General features: G+C 41.4%; 1 protein-coding gene across 2 annotated transcripts in view; it reads right to left on the bottom strand.

Moving 5' to 3' along the window:
* cacna1db (calcium channel, voltage-dependent, L type, alpha 1D subunit, b) overlaps positions 1-21,307 on the bottom strand; it is a 96,683-nt gene that overhangs the window by 9,842 nt on the left and 65,534 nt on the right. For both annotated transcript variants that reach the window (XM_079826910.1, XM_079826911.1), the window contains 14 exons: positions 20,400-20,483; positions 14,714-14,842; positions 12,518-12,583; positions 12,354-12,445; positions 11,739-11,898; positions 10,956-11,083; positions 10,760-10,856; positions 8,653-8,755; positions 8,470-8,571; positions 7,128-7,258; positions 6,412-6,522; positions 3,211-3,518; positions 757-903; positions 538-677 (listed from right to left, as the gene is read on the bottom strand). In XM_079826910.1, the coding sequence (XP_079683036.1) occupies positions 538-677; positions 757-903; positions 3,211-3,518; positions 6,412-6,522; positions 7,128-7,258; positions 8,470-8,571; positions 8,653-8,755; positions 10,760-10,856; positions 10,956-11,083; positions 11,739-11,898; positions 12,354-12,445; positions 12,518-12,583; positions 14,714-14,842; positions 20,400-20,483 (1,798 nt within the window). The remainder of the gene's footprint in view (positions 1-537; positions 678-756; positions 904-3,210; positions 3,519-6,411; positions 6,523-7,127; positions 7,259-8,469; positions 8,572-8,652; positions 8,756-10,759; positions 10,857-10,955; positions 11,084-11,738; positions 11,899-12,353; positions 12,446-12,517; positions 12,584-14,713; positions 14,843-20,399; positions 20,484-21,307) is intronic.

Below are 21,307 nucleotides of genomic sequence, written 5' to 3'. Positions count from 1 at the left end.
AGTCAGAAGCAGAGGTGTGTGCGTTGATCTGAGCCTCATTGGTCTGTCACCCCTCGTCAATGTCAAAATATTTGAGAAAAACAATCAAATCAGAGTAGGCGGCCTTTACGTTCACACAGAAGCTGCTGAGGCTGAGCGCGAATAAGATTAGTAATGATTGTGTGCATATTGTGAATTCATTTAATAAATGTAGTTACCTAGCTTTCCTGTTAGCCTTCGAAAATGATTCATAAAACATATAAATATCAGTTAAACATATTTTTCCAGAAGGTTAAAAGTGCATTTCATCTTCATTGTTGGGCCAGTGCTGCACTATTTTTTCATATTTCCTCTCTATGATAGGAGGAGTTAACAAAAACACCAGAATCTGAGGAGAAAGCGAAGCGATAAAAAACAGATATAACCGCATTGACCTTAACAGCTTGTTAAGGAGCCTCAGCCTCATGTTTATTCCCAAACGAATGCCAGCTCTCAATTAAAAGCAGTTTGGAAGCCGCTCAGTGCGATTCTGTCTATTATTTATGATTAATATCTCACGTTGAGCTGGGGACAGCAGGAGTCGTTTTGATGACCTCTGGGATATGAGCTGCTCATCATCGTCACAGACGCATTCGCACACATCCTGCTGTCTAACTGCAGCACAGTCACTCAGAGTGTCCTGAAAGTCTTTGTACGACCTTGCGAGGGAAACAAAGTGAAGATAAAGATATTTTGATATTATGGATATACAGTTTCTAAAGAGTCTCCTAGCGATACCTGTCTCTAGCCAGCATGGCGTCATCCTCGTGAAACTCGTCTCCGCTGTAATACTCCGTAACGGAGTTCCTGTCGTCATCACTGACGTCACCATGACTGGGGTTTTGCACGTGGATAGTCGGATATCCGACAGCACTAGAGCAAGGCCTGCAAGACATTGGAGCATCAAAACATTAGTGCACAAACCACTACCCAGACAGCAACAGTGTCTGGCCCACATCTGGTATGCATGGAATCCACATGTACCAGATGTGGCTCAGCTCTGGGCTGTCTGGGTACAGCTGTTGCTGTCTGGGTAGCCAATATAACTGCACCACACCATCATATCTACAGTCGCTTTTCTTGCACTTTGATTTAATCCCATTACAGAGCCAGAAACTGCTAATGCATTTTAGAAACGTTGATGAATGAGGACATACAAAGTATGAGTGATATCTGACTTCATTTTAAATGGACAGCAATATACACCGATCAGGCATGACTTTATGACCTAATATTGTTTTGGTCCCCTTTTTCCTGCCAAAACAGCCCTGACCCGTTGAGGCATGGACTCCACTAGACCCCTGAAGGTGTGCTGTGGTATCTGGCACCAAGATGTTAGCAGCAGATCCTTTAAGTCCTTTAAATTGCAAGGTGGGGCCTCCATGGATTGGATTTGTTTGTTCAGCACATCCCACAGATGCTCGATTGGATTGAGATCTGGGGAATTTGGAGGCCAAGTCAACACCTCAAACTCGTTGTTGTGTTCCTGAACCAAGGTAAGCGACGCGCACACACCCGATGAACGTGATTCATCAGACCAGGCCACCTTCTTCCATTGCTCCGTGGTCCAGTTCTGATGCTCACGGGCCCACTCTTGGCACTTTCGGCAGTGGACAGGGGTCAGCATGGGCATCCTGACTGGTCTGCAACGATGCAGCAAACTGTGATACCCCAGGTATTCTGACACCTTTCTATCAGAACCAGCATTAACTTCTTGAGCAATTTGAGCTACAATAGCTCGTCTGTTTGATCGGACCACACGGGGCAGCCTTTGCTCCCCACGTGCATCAATGAGCCTTGGCCGCCCATGACCCTGTCGCCGGTTCACCACTGTTCCTTCCTTGGAGCACTTTTGATAGACACTGACCACTGCAGACCGGGAACACCCCACAAGAGCTGCAGTTTTGGAGATGCTCTGACCCAGTCGTCTAGCCATCACAATTTGGCCCTTGTCAAACTTGCTCAAATCCTTACGCTTGCCCATGTTTCCTGCTTCTAACACATCAACTTTGAGGACCAAATGTTCACTAAAGGTTGTAAAGGTTCACTGTGATGAAGAGATAATCAGTGTTATTCACTTCACCTGTCATAATGTTATGCCTGATCAATGTATTTAATCATGTCTGGGAACTTATTGCCAGTTAAATAAACATTTAATTATCCATTAGTATTTAATAGATTTCTAAGTACACTACTTATAAAACTATATTGTCAGTACACCATAGTTATAGAAATGAACTAGATCAATGCATTGCATTCAAACAGCGGGTGGCCTTTTAGGATGTTTTTACACTTGGGTCCTCTTTAAAAGAACCGAATCCAGACTCCTTTAGGTGGACCAAGAGGTGAACTGAATGAAAAAGGACCCAGTTCTCTTCACTTTCACACTGTCCCTGTCTCTGAAAGAGGACTCAGGTCCCTTTTTGGTCCACTTAAGTAGGAATGTGGTCTCAGACCTCGTGTACATACGGTTGCTTTTGGATCTAGTCCAATTTAGTGTTTGATGGCTAACGTTTCAAAATGTAATCCCATCCACTTACATTGTGTGCGTCACTAACCAAGATATGGGTTTGTAAAGATTATTATTAATTATTATTATTTTGTAAAAACGACATTGCTAGAAATGCTGTTGAATAAGCTTAACAAAAAAAAAAAAGCTTTTTTTACATGTAACAATGTATCTTACAAGGTAACACAATGTAACCTTGCTCTCACTTGAAATGTGTCCCCACATTAAGTCCTTGAATTTGAGGGTATTGGACCTGGAAAGTCATTGAAAGGTCATTGAATTTGAAGTTAACCAAGGTGTGGGAACCCTGATCACAGTCGCTGAATACGACCCCAAGATTGCTGGCTGACTCTATTGTTGTACAGCCACTGATCTTTCAGTGATATTTTGAAGTATAAACAGCAAACCCTGTTGACAAAACAGCATATGCTGGTTAGGTATGTTTTGAAGCATGGCAGCTGGTTTGAGCTGGTTTATGTTGGTCCTTAGTTGGTCCTGAGCTGGAGCTAGTTTCTTAGGACCAGCTCAAACCAGCTGCCATGCTTCAAAACATACCTAACCAGCATATGCTGTTTTGTCAACAGGGAAGATGGCCTGTTTGACTCATATTTACCAACTGTAAGCCCAGTTTTTGTTTGTTTTTGTTGTTCTGTGGTAATCTGAGTGGTCATGTGACCTCTCACCTCCTGGAGTGAGTCCTGGGCTGCAGTTCTCCATCACTCTTGAGGTTGAGGTAGGAGCTCAGAGAGGAAACCAGGCCCCGGGAGGGCTGACGGCAGCGACTGTGCCAGCCGTTGGTGAAGGCAGGGGTCGTCGGCACATTGGCATTGTTGATATTTGAGTTGGATGATTTGGTGTCTGACATCGACTGGCAGTAACTCTGCGTGGAGCACAGAGGGAGCGGCAGCTGCAGAGGACGCTGGGTAACGCTGCTGCTGTACGGGTCTCCACTCACATGATTGACAAGACTGCCAAACACAACTCCATTCCTCTGCAAATACAGACAACAGAGTCAGGATCAAACAAATACAGGATCAAAAACAATTGCCATCATTCCCCTTAGATTTCCATCAAATCTAATGAATTCATTTGTACAATTATATACACTGGCTTGATCCTTTTCACAGGAAGTATTTACTTCTAAAAATCCAAAACCTTGAAAAATAATGTTTGAATTCAAAGTATGTGAAGTAGGTAAAGATCGCAGCATAGACACTTTTAGCCTTGAAGCCCTGAAGACATTTTTAGAGTAAAAAAAGACCAAAAAAAAGTGTGCTCAAGGGAAGGTTTTTACATATCTTTCTTATTTGACATTCAATAACTCAGAAAAGGGAATAAGGTAGGAGGACGATTCTTTTTTGGGAAGTTCCCCTACATGTGAACTGCATCTGGATCAAAGTTTGTGGTGATAGCATAAACGAATCAAAAGTTACAACATTTGATACCAAAGCAGCCTTTTTGTTTAGCCCTCGACACCTGAAAGCATTTTTAAAATGGTGTAGTTTCCTGAGTGACATGCCCAAAATTCACGCACAACAATTTGAACAATTGTGCCTAAAGCTCAAAACAATTATGCTTGTTGTATTCTCCTCCATGAGACCTTTCAAATGACATATGACACATCTGTATGATGTTATGATGATAGTGCATACAATTTTTTTTAAATAAATTCATACAAAAAAATGTATCAGCAAATAACTCAGCACTACTTAGGAGTTCATCTAATTGGCTTACATGCATTGTAAAGTAAACAGACTCTAAGTTTTCAAATTACACCTATTTTGAGCGAAAAATATGATTATTAACTTTTTCATAGCTAGGTGGCGCCCGCGGACTACTCCGCACATCTTAAAGGAACACTCCACTTTTTTTGAAAATAAACTCATTTTCCAACTACCCTAGAGTTAAACAGTTGAGTTTTACCGTTTTCGAATCCATTCAGCCGATATCTGGGTCTGGTGGTAGCACTTTTAGCATAGCTTAGCATAGATCATTGAATCTGATTAGACCATTAGCATCTCACTCAAAAAATGACCAAAGTTTCAATATTTTTCCTATTTAAAACTTGACTCTTCTGTAGTTACATTGTGTAAAAGTAGCGATTTTCTAGACCGATATGGCTAGAACTATACTCTAATTCTTGTGTAATAATGAAGGATATTTGCTGGCGTACCATGGGTTCAGCAGCGCAATGATATTACACAGCGCCTTGGTATCTAGAATTATTAACATATTAGTTTGACACTGATACCATGGCACAAAGTTCTTGTGGACCAATAAGACATTATGCAACAAACGCCATTTTAACAATATCTTTTTAAAATGCAACACTCTTATCTTGTTCACTTTTTCCCTATTTTCCTCTTCTCTGCAACAGATTGATAGTGTCGCCGCCTCTTAATTTTCAAACATTAACGCACACGAATGGCACAAGCAAACTTATTACCACGCATTACTGTCTTAAAGGGTTAGTTCACCCAAAAATGAAAATTCTGTCATTAATTACTGACCCTCATGTCGTTCGACACCCGTCAGACCTCCGTTCATATTCGGAACACAAATGAAGATATTTTTGTTGAAAGCTGATGGCTGAGAAAGGCTTCAGATAGGCCTCCATTGGCATTCAGTACATTAATATTCCCAAGACCCATAAAAGGCACTTTAAACGTTGTTACAAAGTCCATCTCACCACAGTGGCTCTACAATAATTTTACGAAGCGACGACAATAGTTTTTGTGCGCAAAAAAAAAATCTAAATAACACCTTTATCCAACTTGTTCTTGTCTTCCGTGTGTGCCTCCACGACGCATGCGCAAGAAAATGACATAGCGCCAGTGTTCGGGATTCCATGAAATGCACACTTAAGCCCCATTTTGAGAACTACGCCGAGACCTAAAGCACGATCAATGTAAAATTCAACAGCTTAGATACACGCGCGTCTTCCTCTGCTTGTAAACAAATCCCTTCTGGGTCATGTGTCCGAGCGCCGGATCTGCGTCATATTCTCGCGCATGCGTCGTGGAGGCACACACGGAAGACAAGAACAAGTTGGATAAAGGTGTTATTTTGATTTTTTTTGCGCACAAAAACTATTGTCGTCGCATCGTAAAATTATTGTAGAGTCACTGTGGTGAGATGGACTTTGTAACGACGTTTTAAGTGCCTTTCATGGGTCTTGGGAGTATTAATGTACTGAATGCCAATGGAGGCCTATCTGAAGCCTTTCTCAGCCATCAGCTTTCAACAAAAATATCTTCATTTGTGTTCCGAATATGAACGGAGGTCTTACGGGTGTCGAACGACATGAGGGTGAGTAATTAATGACAGAATTTTCATTTTTGGGTGAACTAACCCTTTAATGCCTGGTGTGGGCCCCCCTGGGGGTTTTAAACATGGATATTTTTCTTACACAAACGCATCGATTCGCTTCAGAAGGCCTTTATTAACCCCCCGGAGCCGTGTGGAGCACGTTATTTGACGGACAGATGCATTTTTTTGGTTTTCAAAAACAGAGCAACAGTCACTGCCATTATAAAGTTTGGATTAGCCAGGACTTTTTTAATGTAACTCTGATTTTATTCGTCTGAAAGAAGAATGTCATATACACCTAGGATGACATAAGGGTGAGTAAATCATGGGCTAATTTTCATTTTTGGGTGAACTAGCCCTTTAAGTCACTTGGCGTAACGATGTAATTGATACAATCGCTATTTGATCGCAAAATTCCACAAACTCAGATTTGAATGTTCCGGAGTGATTTCATCAAAGGTTTAATAATAATAAATAAGTACACGTGAGTGTTTGAACCGAGATTGTGATCTTTTAACGATGAATCGTGCAGCTATACTATCTAGATGTGACTGATAAAGCCTGAACCGCTGTACCCCGTATATCTCTTCCTCCTCGTGGAGGTTGACTAGGCCTTCTTCCTGTAGATCACATGATATGGCTCGACGGATCTCAGGCCCGATATCATGAAGCGTGCGCAGACCAGCCTGCAGAAGAGACATATATATTTAGACATAAAATACATATTTAACATTATGATGCAGGAGACCTTTTACAGAATTACGTCAAAATGAGTATTTCCATTAGTTTAAAGAAAGCACTTTTTACTTCCTACTCATCAGCCTCTTTTATTTGTAGCATAATTGCAATCACTTTTTATGGATGCTTGTTTCTTCCACAAAATTTTTTTTATAAAAAAAGGTAATCGTGACTTTTTAATCTCACAATTCGGACTTTATACCTCACAATTATGACTTTTTTTCTCAGGATTGTGAGTTATAAAGTCTGGGGGGGAAATTTCTTGCAATTGCAAGAAAAATTGTGAGATAAAAAGTCACAATTACCTTTTTTATTGCGTGGTGGAAACAAGCTTCCAACAAGCCGAATATTAGACTTTCAATATTTGTGGTAATAATAATAAAAGCCTCATTCATATCAGTATATCATCATTCATTAAATAATCTTCTGCTGTATGTTCAATAAACTAAGAGATCTACTCAGTAAGCCACATTAGTACAGCAAGTTTGTGCAGAATCGAGTGTTTTTACACACTTTTACACACTTCAGTAAATCATGTTTGAAGTATGTTCACCTGTAGAGCGGTGGTGGTGTTGAGATGTGTCTGGCCTCCCACAAGTCCTTGCTCTTTACGCTTCCTGAATTTCCTGAAGTAGTCTTGTATCAGGAAAGTGGCATAGAACTTCCCAACAGTGATCTCATCATCTAAACACACACACACACACAGCCAATAACCTATAAGACAACTATATTGTTTGTATAGCTACATTTTAGTATTAAGTACACCTTATGTTAGTGTGTACAATGTGCTTATTGTGTTGATGTTGTATTCAAACACTTGTGCTGCTGTTGAGGTGAGATACGGTTGAGCTTAGGAGTAGGACGGGTTTAAGGGAGGGTTCCGAGGTCAACAGAGCAATTATAGATGTGATACAGAAATCAATTACAGCTATAACTACACAAAGGTAACCATAAATGTTAGCATAATTTAACTACTTTAGTTTGAGTGACTTAAGAATCCTTAGAATCTGTAGTTTCTTATTCATTGTGTGTGTGTGTGTGTGTGCTTGTTTATGTGATTTATGAGGACACAAATTTGTATAATGACATGGGTATTACACTGGTATTACAACATCAAGGTGGTTTATGAGGACATTTCAAATGTCCCCGTAAATCAAATCGCTTTAAAAACATATTAAACAATGTTTTATTAAAAATGTAAAAATGCAGAATGTCTCCTGTGAGGGTTAGGTTTAGGGGCAGGGGCAGTGTAGGGGGATAGAATATACGGTTTATACAGTATAAAAACCATTACGCCTATGGAGAGTCCTCATAATGCTGTTGCACCAACATGTGTGTGTGTGTGTGTGTGTGTGTGTGTGTGTGTGTGTGTGTGTGTGTGTGTGTGTGTGTGTGTGTGTGTGTGTGTGTGTGTGTGTGTGTGTGTGAGAGTGTGTGTATGTAAGAGTGTTTACACTACTAGTGAAACCTGTTAAACTCTAGAGTGTGTGTGTGTGTGTGTGTGTGTGTGTGTGTGTGTGTGTATGTATGTGTGAGAGAATGTGTGAGCGTGAGTTGGAGTGAATGTGTAAGCGTGTGCGTGTGTGTGTGTGTGTGTGTGTGCACACTATTACTAGTGAAACCTGTTAAACTCTAATTAGTGAGCCAGAGCTCATTAGATATAAAAGCTTATAAATGAGCTGAATCATATTTCTATTTAAATTGAGTGTTTTGCACATTTCTGTGAGATATTTTTAGAGTTCAGGGTCAGGTTAGGCGATATAAAATATGATTAACCTGATCTAAAAACAATAGGAGTCTTTGAGATGATATAATATATTTAGTACACTGTACTGTATAGTATGTACTAATATGACAAACGTGCGTGTGTGTGTGTGTGTGTGTGTGTGTTTGACCTCCAGCAGGTGGCACCACTTGGTCCAGCAGTTTCATGCTAGTCCTCTTCCAGATCTTCTTGATGACGGCTCGTAACTCCTCATTGGCTTGTTCCAGATTGCCTGAGAGACACACACTCGTGACTAAGAGCACACATTCACACCAGCACAGACGTGTGAACGTCTCCATCACGAAAGCTTTACCTTCAGTCTTGATTTTCAGAGCCGTTCTGACCAGAGCGAACAGGGTGGCGTTAAACATGACCGTTCCATCACTGTTCAGTGGCATATTCATGGCAACCAACCTCTGGAGAGAAAGAGCAATGTTAAAACTGTGTGCTCAATCTGTGGGTATAATGTGTGTGATGTGTGTTTGTATTTACACTTCCTGTTAACAGTATTATACAGTATCCCAGCAGGACTTTCTCAGGCTTAAAATGACTGAGTTTGCAAACTATTACAGCAAAAAATGACAGCGATTGCAAACAATTGCAACTTTTGAAATGCTTTGAATCATTATTTCATGTTTTTACAATTGAACAATTATATCGTATATTGCTGTAATATGGTTTGTGCAAATGTATCATAGTATTATCAGTGATTTCATTCACTTGAAAAAGCGTATTTACAGTAAAATAATGAACTTTATTTATTACACTAAATTACTGGTGAAATCAGGCATTATTGTGACCAGTGTTGGGTAAGTTACTCTAAAAAAAGTAATGAATTACTAGCTACTAATTACATATTGTAATTACAACCATGTAATTAGATTACTGTACTAATTACTCTCTCTAAAAAGTATTGAATTACTTATATTAGGGTGAATTCAGGGTGAATTCAGGTTGATTTGCCATGTCAATGGCAAAAAGTGTCCCAATCACCCTGAATTCACCCCTACTTATTACTAATAAATCCCATATCAACTTCCACAAGGATAGACATGAAACTGCGTTTAATTATTTCAAATAAATCATATAAAATTGCATAAATTATTCTTGAACGGACCAAAGTGTGTAAAGTGGTTACATTAAAAACATACTGTACATTTTAACATTAAATTTTGATGATAAATCCACTATTGTTTTATATTGAATTGCTGTATAGTCTACTCTATACAGTATGTAGTGCAATTACATCAGAAGTAACATAGACTGTGAAAAAATATGGACGTAGTGTCCGTGACGTCACCCATAGGATTCTGAAGAGCAGTTTTGAAGTGTAAACGTAAAGTAGGGACGAGCTGGACGTTGCCATCTTGGCAGTGCGTCATCGCACGTCACTCCCGGATAACAGAAAATGGGCAAAGAGGCGGGATGTGGGTGGAGCTGAAGTAACACGATGACTAACAGACAGCAGATAAATGGCTATCCACCTGTCACTCAAAGCGACCACGCCCTTAATTATGCAGAACTTTAAGGCTTTATATAATGTAAACAAATAAGTAAAAAAATATTCACCCCCCTCACAGTTGTCATGAAGGGCAAAATTTGCTGTATAGACCAAAACCACAATTTGTACCAGACTGTAAACATGTTTTTTTTCTGCTGTAAAGTTGGGCATTTTAACATGGGGCTCAAAGAGAATGTGCTCCCTTCTGGAGCCTGTCCCTAGTGGCCAGTCGATGAATTGCAGTTTAAGTCACTTCCGTATTGGCTTCAAGAGAAACTGCGGGAGGTTGCCGCTTGAGAAGTAACTGTAATTAAATTACATAAAAATTAAGAGTAATCCTTTACTTTACTTTTTCAAGGGATGAATTACAGTTAATTAGTTTACTCAGAAATTAACCACACCCCACACTGATTATGACTAGCAAATATTCACACCAAAATACCATACATTCAGAATTGTATATAGTAGTTTAATGGTATCAGTAATCCTATAGAAAGTTTAATTTCAACCCACGCACTTAACACGTAAATATATATACAAGATGTATATGAATGCTTGCATGGTTTGGAACAGTTTGGTAAGACAATAGACATTTGTAGGTTGTACATGGGTGAATGAATGAGAGATCATTTGGAACACTTATTAATTTTCGGGGGCTCAGAATTATGCATTTTGATTATCTAATATTGCTCCTCTCACCCACCCCGCAAGGTTAACATCCATTTTATAAAAAAATATATAAATATTTCCAAAAATAGCTGCAATAAGACCAAAAAATATTGCGTTATATTTTGCTATTGCAAAATCTTGGAGGGACAGCTTAAACAAACCTCAGGAAAACAAGTCTTGTTCAGTATTTTAAATGGCAAAATCTATGTATCTGTATATTGTGTGCGAGTGTGTTTTATGTGCTTTATACCTTGCAAGCCACTCTATGAGGACACAGCTTTCCAAAGCCCAGCGGCGGCTGAATCCTGCGCAGCAGCGTCACCACATCTAAATGTTTGATACGACCCCTGATAAACAAACACACACACACACACACACTGTATTCACTTTTTAAGGAAACATACAGAGTGAACTAGAAGCACAACATCTTTTGTTGTCATATGTACTTGGCCTCAGGATCATATTCCGACCAGATCCTCTTGAATTCATCTAAATGATGCGGTCCAAGAATCGACCAATCACGCGTCAGGTAGTCAAAGTTGTCCATGATGACGGCGACAAATAAATTAATGATCTGGGGGAGGGGGAACAGTAATAAAACTGAACAAAATCATGTGTGTCAATTAACAAAATACAAAAAATATTAGAGAGTAGGAAAACAGTTCAGAGATATTAAAGAAGAAAAGGATAATAACAACACATGGTTATTAGAATCTGTATATGTTTAAAGAGACCCTATTATGCCTTGATGTTGTGTTTGTGCTCTACTAGAGCAGGTTTTCCTGCTTGAATGTAGATCATTTCCTCATATTCTCCATTGTTGCGGATCATCTCTTCCCAGTCTGTCAGTAACACTCTGTCTCTATGAAGCCCCTCCTTCTGAAGCACAAGGTGCTCTGATTGGTCGGCTGGAGCAGTGTGTTGTGATTGGTGTTTGGGAATTCCCCACCCCTTACCATAACCGCCAGTTTCAACACACTACTAACGAACTCAACCAGGCCCCGCCCCTTTATTTGCGTATTAATAATTATAATGAGAATTATTGTGACGTGTTTGTTCCTGGAAGAAACTCAAGACTACAAATGGAGTTCAGAAACACTGACACTGATGAAGAGAAGAACTCTACACACTAAAGACAGATGGGAAAAAGCATCACAGGTCCTCTTTAAAAATAGTAATTATGACATTTTCTGAAGTACTGACAAAATACTAAACACATTTTGCGGTACCAGAAAAGCACAGAGCATGTAGAAGCTGATGAAGTAGAGGATGGCGAAGGAGCTGCCGCAGGTTTTCTCCTCTCCAGGGTTATAGTCGGACTCGGAGTCGCACTGTTTGCCAGGAAGACACGCCAACATGATCTGCTGCCACGCCTCACCTGTCGCACATCTGACATACGGCCAGAGAAAACACAATGACAGACTGTCCTGTACTTACACAATGTGAATTACTACAATTAATAGCAAATTCATTCCAGACCAGACAGTTGATTCTAGCCATTGACTTCCATAGTTTTTTACTCCTACTATGAAGAAAATCGATGACGTCAACTGTCTGGTTACCAACGTTCTTTAAAATATCATGTGTTCAACAGAACAGAGAAACTCACACAGGTTTGGAACGACATGACGGTGAGTAAATGATGACAAAATATTCATTTTTGGGTAAACTATCCCATTCTGATAAATGTTTATCCTTATTGAAAACATTAATTTGCCTTCACATTTTTGACTATTTAAAGTCCTACTATTTGACTTATTTTCCACTGCTTTGATAATGAGAGTGAGCAGATTTTGTCATGCCAGTGAGACTCACTCAATCACACAATATTCCCATGAACACACCTGAACAGCAGGAGCACAGCTTGTGGAAAGGTCTGGAAATTATTGTTACGATTAATGCTGGTTCCATCCACCATAGCGACCTTCCCAAACACCTAAAAGAGTAAAACCATCACATTATCATAATTCACAAGAGTGTGACTGCATCACACCAGCAGATGATTTACCTGCATCCCAATGACAGCATAGATGAAGAACAGCATGGCAATGAGCAGAGCCACGTACGGAAGAGCCTGAGAGACACAGAGAGGAAATGACATCAGTCTGTCTTCATGACGGAAAAACAATACACTTACACTGCTACTAATTACAATATTACAGTTTAATAGCTATGTGTTTTTATTCATCTGCAATCAAAGCTAATTTTTCATATGGACTAGATGACACTAACATATTTACACTGTCTGATGGTTCCCTATCCCCTATATAGTGCACTGTCTGATCGTTCCCTATCCCCAATATAATGCACTGTTTGATGGTTCCCTATCCCCTATATAGTGCACTGTCTGAATCGTTCCCTATCCTCTATACAGTGCACTGTCTGATCATTCCCTATCCCCTATAAAGTGCACTGTCTGATGGTTCCCTATCCCCTATATAATGCACTGTTTGATCGTTCCCTATCCCCTATAAAGTGCACTGTCTGATGGTTCCCTATCCCCTATATAGTGCACTGTCTTAATCATTCCCTATCCCCTATACAGTGCGCTGTCTGATCGTTCCCCATCCCCTATATAGTGCAATGTCTGATGGTTCCCTATCCCCTATATAGTGCATTGTCTGATCATTCCCTATCCCCTACATAGTGCAGTCTGATCGTTCCTTATCCGCTATATAGTGCACTGTCTGAATCATTCCCTATCCCCTATATATTACACTGTCTGATGGTTCCCTATCCTCTATATAGTACAGTCTGATCGTTTCTTATCCGCTATATAGTGCACTGTCTGAACGTTCCCAATCTCCTATATAATTCACTGTTTGATTGTTCCCTATCCATTATATAGTGCACTGTCTAATCGTTTCCTATCCCCTATATAATGCACTGTTTGATCGTTCCCTATCCCCTTTATAGTAGTCTGATCGTTCCCTATCCCCTATATAGTGCACTGTCTAATCATTCCCTATCCCCTATACAGTGCGCTGTCTGATCGTTCCCCATCCCCTATATAGTGCAATGTCTGATGGTTCCCTATCCCCTATATAATTCACAGTTTGATTGTTCCCTATCCCCTATACAGTATAGTGCACTGTCTGATCACTCCCTATCCCCTATATAGTGCACTGTTTGATCGTTCCCTATCCCCTAAATAGTACACTGTCTGAATCACTCCCTATGCCCTATATAGTGCATTGTCTGATCATTCCCTATCCCCTATATAGTGCACTGTTTGATCGTTCCCTATCCCCTAAATAGTACACTGTCTGAATCACTCCCTATCCCCTATATAGTGCATTGTCTGATCATTCCCTATCCCCTATATAGTGCACTGTTTGATCGTTCCCTATCCCCTAAATAGTGCACTGTCTGAATCACTCCCTATGCCCTATATAGTGCACTGTCTGATCATTCCCTATCCCCTATATAGTGCACTGTCTGAATCACTCCCTATCCCCTAAATAGTGCACTGTCTGAATCGTTCCCTATCCCCTAAATAGTGCACTGTCTGAATCACTCCCTATCCCCTATATAGTGCATTGTCTGATCATTCCCTATCCCCAATATAGTGCACTGTTTGATCACTCCCTATCCCCTAAATAGTGCACTGTCTGAATCACTCCCTATCCCCTATATAGTGCACTGTTTGATCACTCCCTATCCCCTAGTGCACTGTCTGAATCACTCCCTATCCCCTATATAGTGCACTGTCTGTGCACCGTTATGTTTTTATTACCTTAGAATGAGCCATTTCTATCTACATGTCACATCCCCTTACAGTGTCACGACTAGATGCCGCTAAAATTAAGGCACTACACCATTATAGGAATAGTTCACCCAAAAATGAAGATTCTGTCATCATTTACACACCCTCAAGTTGTTCCAAACCTGTCTGAGTTTCTTTGTTCTGCTGAACACAAAACAAGATATTTAGAAGAATGATTGTAACAAAGCAGATAGAGCAACCATTGACTACTATAGTATTTTTCCCCTACTATTGTAGTCAATGGTTGCTCTATCTGCTTCGTTACAATCATTCTTCTAAATATCTTCTTTTGTGTCCAGCAGAACAAAGAAACTCATACAGGTTTGGAACAACTTGAGAGTGAGTACATTTTCATTTTTGGGTGAACTATCCCTTTAAGGATGTTTAGATATTTGTACTGGAAAACACGACAAAATCATGTTTTGCAGTGCAGTGTACCTGAAATGACTTGATGAAGGTCCACAAGAGCGTGCGAATGCCCTCTCCTCTGCTCAACAACTTCACCAAGCGCATGACACGAAACAGACGGAAGAATGTGATGGAGATCCTTGCGCTGTCCTCCGTGTTCTGAGAAAAACACCTCATGTTAATGAGTTATAAAGTGCTTCCACTTTACTGTCTGTCACACATCAAACAGTGTGTGGATTGAGTGTGAACAGGACTGTGACTTTGAGTGTTCTGCGTCATTCACTGGTGAGTTTCATGCAGAGTTTGTTCATGCACTGCAGGCTTTGCATTCTCAAACAGCAAACGCTTCAAGGCCCCATACACATGACAAAGATCTTCTTGTCAAGACAACACACAGGGCATCTTACCCCTGACTATACTGCAGCTCCTGTGTGCTTCAACAAATCAAAGGGCTCGTATTAAATCTCTAATTCAAATAGGTACCACAGCAAACTCATGCCTGAATGAATGAGCTTTCTCATGATGAAATACAGTTCTGTCATGACAACTCTCGAAGTGTGTGGCAAGGTCATGGATATGACAATGTTGATATGTTTGGTATTGGCGGAACAGATCTGCTACACTGCTGTTATTGTTGCTTCTACTGCTGTTATTGTTGCTTCTACTGCTGTTATTGCTGCTGCTGCTGCTGTTATTGCTGCTGTTATTGCTGCTGCTGCTGCTGTTATTGCTGCTGCTGTTATTGCTGCTGTTATTGCTGCTGCTGCTGTTATTGTTGTTGTTGCTGCTGTTATTGCTGCTGCTGCTGTTATTGTTGTTGTTGTTGCTGCTGTTATTGCTGCTGCTGCTGCTGTTATTGCTGCTGCTGCTGTTATTGTTGTTGTTGTTGCTGCTGTTATTGCTGCTGCTGCTGTTATTGTTGTTGTTGCTGCTGTTATTGCTGCTGTTATTGCTGCTGTTATTGTTGTTGTTGCTGCTGTTATTGCTGCTGCTGTTATTGCTGCTGCTGCTGCTGTTATTGCTGCTGCTGCTGCCGTTATTGCTGCTGCTTTTATTGCTGCTGCTGTTATTGTTGTTGTTGTTGCTGCTGTTATTGCTGCTTTGGCTGCTGTTGCTGCTGTTATTGCTGCTGCTGCTGCTGTTATTGCTGCTGCTGCTGTTATTGCTGCTGCTGTTATTGCTGCTGCTGTTATTGTTGTTGCTGCTGTTATTGCTGCTGCTACTAATGCTGCTGCTGTTATTGTTATTGTTGCTGCTGTTATTGCTGCTGCTGCTGCTGCTGTTATTGTTGCTTCTACTGCTGTTATTGCTGCTGCTGCTGCTGCTGTTATTGCTGCTGCTGCTGCTGTTATTGCTGCTGCTGCTGCTGCTGCGTTATTGCTGCTGCTGCTGTCAGGGTGCTGATCCACTTGTCCGTGCAACACTTCTGTCGCGCCGCACTCCACTTTATTCCTATGGGTGACGTCAAGCGACTTCAATGCGCCCGCAAAGCATTCCGGGAAGGCGGCGCTGCATCTGAACAAATGTAGCGCGTCAAAAAAGCTGGCCGAAGCTCAACTTTATCCAAATGAATCCGTTGAACGCAACGCGACTATCCAATAGAAGTAGAGCACATGGAGACGGAGGGAAGTCTCTCGCCGGTCCTTTGCTTTTCATTCCCCGCTGGCTCAAACGCGCACCCATAGCGGTAAACTTGAGGAACGCCCATCAACATACACATGAGGGGAAGCGTCACAACACCACGCTTCAGTCGTGCCGCGAAAGTGGATCAGTTAGGTTATTGTTGTTGTTGCTGCTGTTATTGCTGCTGCTGCTGCTGTTATTGTTGTTGTTGCTGCTGTTATTGCTGCTGCTGCTGCTGTTATTGCTGCTGTTATTGCTGCTGCTGCTGTTATTGTTGTTGTTGCTGCTGTTATTGCTGCTGCTGCTGTTATTGTTGTTGTTGCTGCTGTTATTGCTGCTGTTATTGTTGTTGTTGCTGCTGTTATTGCTGCTGCTGTTATTGCTGCTTCTGCTGCTGCTGCTGCTGCTGTTATTGCTGCTGCTGCTGCCGTTATTGCTGCTGCTTTTATTGCTGCTGCTGTTATTGTTGTTGTTGTTGCTGCTATTATTGCTGCTTTGGCTACTGTTGTTGCTGTTATTGCTGCTGCTGCTGCTGTTATTGCTGCTGCTGGTGTTATTGCTGCTGCTGTTATTGCTGCTGCTGTTATTGTTGTTGCTGCTGTTATTGCTGCTGCTACTGCTGTTATTGCTGCTGCTGCTGTTATTGTTGTTGTTGCTGCTGTTATTGCTGCTGCTGCTGTTATTGCTGCTGCTGCTGTTATTGTTGTTGTTGCTGCTGTTATTGCTGCAGCTGCTGTTATTGCTGCGGCTGCTGTTATTGTTGCTGCTGCTGCTGTTATTGCTGCTGCTGCTGTTATTGTTGTTGTTGTTGCTGCTTTTATTGCTGCTGCTGTTTTTGCTGCTGCTGCTATTATTGTTGTTGTTGCTGCTGTTATTGCTGCTGCTGCTGCTGTTATTGCTTCTGCTTCTCCTGTTATTGCTGCTGCTGCTGCTGCTGTTATTGCTGCTGCTGTTATTGTTGTTGTTGCTGCTGTTATTGCTGCTGCTGTTATTGCTGCTTCTGCTGCTGCTGCTGCTGTTATTGCTGCTGCTGCTGCCGTTATTGCTGCTGCTTTTATTGCTGCTGCTGTTATTGTTGTTGTTGTTGCTGCTGTTATTGCTGCTTCGGCTGCTGTTGCTGCTGTTATTGCTGCTGCTGCTGCTGTTATTGCTGCTGCTGCTGCTGTTATTGCTGCTGCTGCTGTTATTGCTGCTGCTGTTATTGCTGCTGCTGTTATTGCTGCTGCTGTTATTGCTGCTGCTACTGCTGTTATTGCTGCTGCTGCTGTTATTGTTGTTGTTGCTGCTGTTATTGCTGCTGCTGCTGCTGCTGCTGCTGCTGCTGTTATTGCTGCTGCTACTGCTGTTATTGCTGCTGCTGCTGTTATTGTTGTTGTTGCTGCTGTTATTGCTGCAGCTGCTGTTATTGCTGCGGCTGCTGTTATTGTTGCTGCTGCTGCTGTTATTGCTGCTGCTGCTGTTATTGTTGTTGTTGTTGCTGCTGTTATTACTGCTGCTGTTTTTGCTGCTGCTGCTATTATTGTTGTTGTTGCTGCTGTTATTGCTGCTGCTGCTGTTATTGCTTCTGCTTCTCCTGTTATTGTTATTGCTGCTGCTGCTGCTGTTATTGCTGCTGCTGTTATTGCTGCTGCTGCTGTTATTGCTGCTGCTGTTGTTGTTGTTGCAGCTGTTATTGCTGCTGCTGTTATTGCTGCTTCTGCTGCTGCTGCTGTTGCTGCTGTTATTGCTGCTGCTGTTATTATTGTTGTTGTTGCTGCTGTTATTGCTGCTTCTGCTGCTGCTGCTGTTATTGCTGCTACTGCTGCTGTTATTGCTGCTGCTGCTGCTGTTATTGCTGCTGCTGCTGTTATAGTTGTTGCTGCTGCTGTTATTGCTGCTACTGCTGTTATTGCTGTTATTGCTGCTGCTGCTGTTATTGCTGCTGCTGCTGTTATTGTTGTTGCTGCTGCTGTTATTGCTGCTGCTGCTGTTATTGTTGTTTCTGCTGCTGTTATTGCTGCTGCTGCTGTTGTTGTTGTTGTTGTTGCTGCTGTTATTGCTGCTGCTGTTATTGTTGTTGCTGCTGTTATTGCTGCTGCTACTGCTGTTATTGTTGTTGTTGTTGTTGCTGCTGTTATTGCTGCTGCTGCTGTTATTGCTGCTGCTGCTGCTGCTGTTACGATACAGATCCACTTTCGCGGCACGACTGAAGCGTGGTGTTGTGACGCTTCCCTTCATGTGTATGTTGATGGGCGTTCCTCAAGTTTACCGCTATGGGTGTGCGCTTGAGCCAGCGGGGAATGAAAAACAAAGGACCGGCGAGAGACTTCCCTCCGTCTCCATGTGCTCTACTTCTATTGGATAGTCGCGTCACGTTCAACGGATTCATTTGCATAAAGTTGAGCTTCGGCCAGCTTTTTTGACGTGCGGCATTTGTTCAAATGCAGCGCCGCCTTCCCGGAATGCTTTGCGGGCACGTTAAAGTCGCTTGACGTCACCCATAGGAATAAAGTGGAGTGCGGCGCGACAGAAGTGTTGCACGGACAAGTGGATCAGCACCTTCATTGCTGCTGCTGCTGTTATTGTTGTTGTTGCTGCTGTTATGGCTGCGGCTGCTGTTATTGTTGTTGTTGCTGCTGTTATGGCTGCGGCTGCTGTTATTGTTGTTGTTGCTGCTGTTATTGTTGCTGCTGTTATTGCTGCGGCTGCTGTTATTGTTGTTGTTGCTGCTGTTATTGCTGCTGCTGCTGTTATTGCTGCTGCTGCTGTTATTGTTGTTGCTGCTGCTGTTATTGCTGCCTTTGCTGCTGCTGTTATTGCTGCTGCTGTTATTGTTGTTGCTGCTGCTGCTGCTATTGTTGTTGTTGCTGCTGTTATTGCTGCTGCTGCTGTTATTGTTGCTGCTGTTATTGCTGCTGCTGCTGTTATTGTTGTTGCTCCTGTTATTGTTGCTGCTGTTATTGCTGCTGCTTTTTTTGCTGCTGCTGCTGCTGTTATTGCTGCTGCTGTTATTGCTGCTGCTGCTGTTATTGCTTCTGCTTCTCCTGTTATTGTTATTGCTGCTGCTGCTGTTATTGTTGTTGCTGCTGTTATTGTTGCTGCTGTTATTGCTGCTGCTGTTATTGTTGCTGCTGCTGTTGTTATTGTTGTTGCTGCTGTTATTGCTGCTGCTGCTGTTATTGCTGCTGCTGCTGTTATTGCTGCTGCTGCTGTTATTGTTGTTGCTGCTGTTATTGCTGCTGCTGCTGCTGTTATTGCTGCTGCTGCTGTTATTGTTGTTGCTGCTGTTATTGCTGCTGCTGTTATTGCTGCTGCTGCTGCTGTTATTGTTGTTGCTGCTGTTATTGCTGCTGCTGCTGCTGTTATTGCTGCTGCTGCTGTTATTGCTGCTGCTGTTATTGCTGCTGCTGCTGTTATTGTTGTTGCTGCTGTTATTGCTGCTGCTGCTGTTATTGCTGCTGCTGCTGTTATTGTTGCTGCTGCTGTTGTTATTGTTGTTGCTGCTGTTGTTATTGTTGTTGCTGCTGTTATTGCTGCTGCTGCTGCTGTTGCTGTTATGGAGCTGGGGAAGGTGGAGGGTTTCTGAAAGCATGCCGCAACTGCTACAGCAAATGCTAACCAAATATTTGAAGGTTGAGCAGCAAGTTACTGATACAGCAGGAACCAATCAGCTGTGCCCTATGAGAATGATGTGATTGGAGGCAGATTGAGTTAAGGACCTGTCAGCCTGTGCCATCTTGAGTTTCATGACAGAACTTTGTATTTGTGTTTCCTTTTGAACTCATTCTGCCCTCAGTGGAAAAGCATACAAATTAAACACATTAAAACACTGTAAAAATTATATGATAATTATATATCAATAAATCATGGCAACACATGTTTTTTTTTTCCATTACTTTAACTAATTTATCCAAATAACATTTTGTTAAGTTACAGTACACAAAAAAATGAGTTGAAATGTCTGGTACAGCCAATTTAAACATCTTTTGAAAACTAAACAGATCAAATATTGTGACTAGATCCTTTTATCAGTAGTAAGATGGGAAAACACCTGAACAGAAACAGACAGAGACGAGAGAACACAGAGCTGGGCCTGGATCACGTGTTTACTTACATTGATCTCTGTGATCGCAATGTCAACGATGCTACCAACAACAATTAAGGCATCAAACGTATTCCATGCATCGGCAAAATAGTGCTGCGGACACCCAGCGAAACAGAGAGATGGGAGAGGAAAAGAAATGATTGACAAAGGAACAGAAAGAGGGAAGAAAAAGACAGAAGAAAAATCACAGTTATGATGCTGCAGCCGCACACAGAAAGAGCAAAACACTGTTCCTGTGTCTCATTCCACTCCCTACATCCTCATAATGGCAATCAGAGTATAGTGAACACTAATTCAAGTGTCTTACTAGTGGACTTGAGCCATTCAACATTGGGACACTGATGGTCATGTTTCGTTTATCACACATCCATTTATATGATGACGATGATTTCCTGTACATGACTATATTGAAAACCCAATGTTTGCATTCATTGTGAGATTTTCAGAGACTCCCTAACCAGTGTACTGAAACTAGGGAGCGGATTGAGACACATCCTACAACAACAACATCAGCTAGGCATTTGGGGTTAACAGTTTATTTGATTTTCATAATAACATGTTCATGTCACATATAAAAAACATCAAAATATATTCTTTGCATTAAGAAGATGAAAACCTTTTGCATTGTGACATCCGCATGACATACTGTAATGTGTCCAGATGTTTCACTTTTTGGACTTCTCATTTATGAAGCATGAGCAGAATCAATAATAAATAATCAATAATAAAGCCATTCATTTGTAAATTATCGCATTCATGGACACACTTTGTGCATTGCAAATGTTATGATCAAAAGCTGTAAACTAAACTGTGCGTACATGATTTTATCGACAATGATTCATAATGGAAGCTATTAGAAGCCATTACCAGAATAAATCATTTTAAATCTCATCACAAAACATCAACTCAAATAGCAA

This window comes from Gobio gobio (genome assembly GCF_949357685.1).
Source record: "Gobio gobio genome assembly, chromosome: 10".
NCBI classification, from domain to species: Eukaryota; Metazoa; Chordata; class Actinopteri; order Cypriniformes; family Gobionidae; genus Gobio; species Gobio gobio.
The sequence above is the reverse complement of the archived record's forward strand: the minus strand, read 5'-3'. Positions and strand labels throughout refer to the sequence as shown.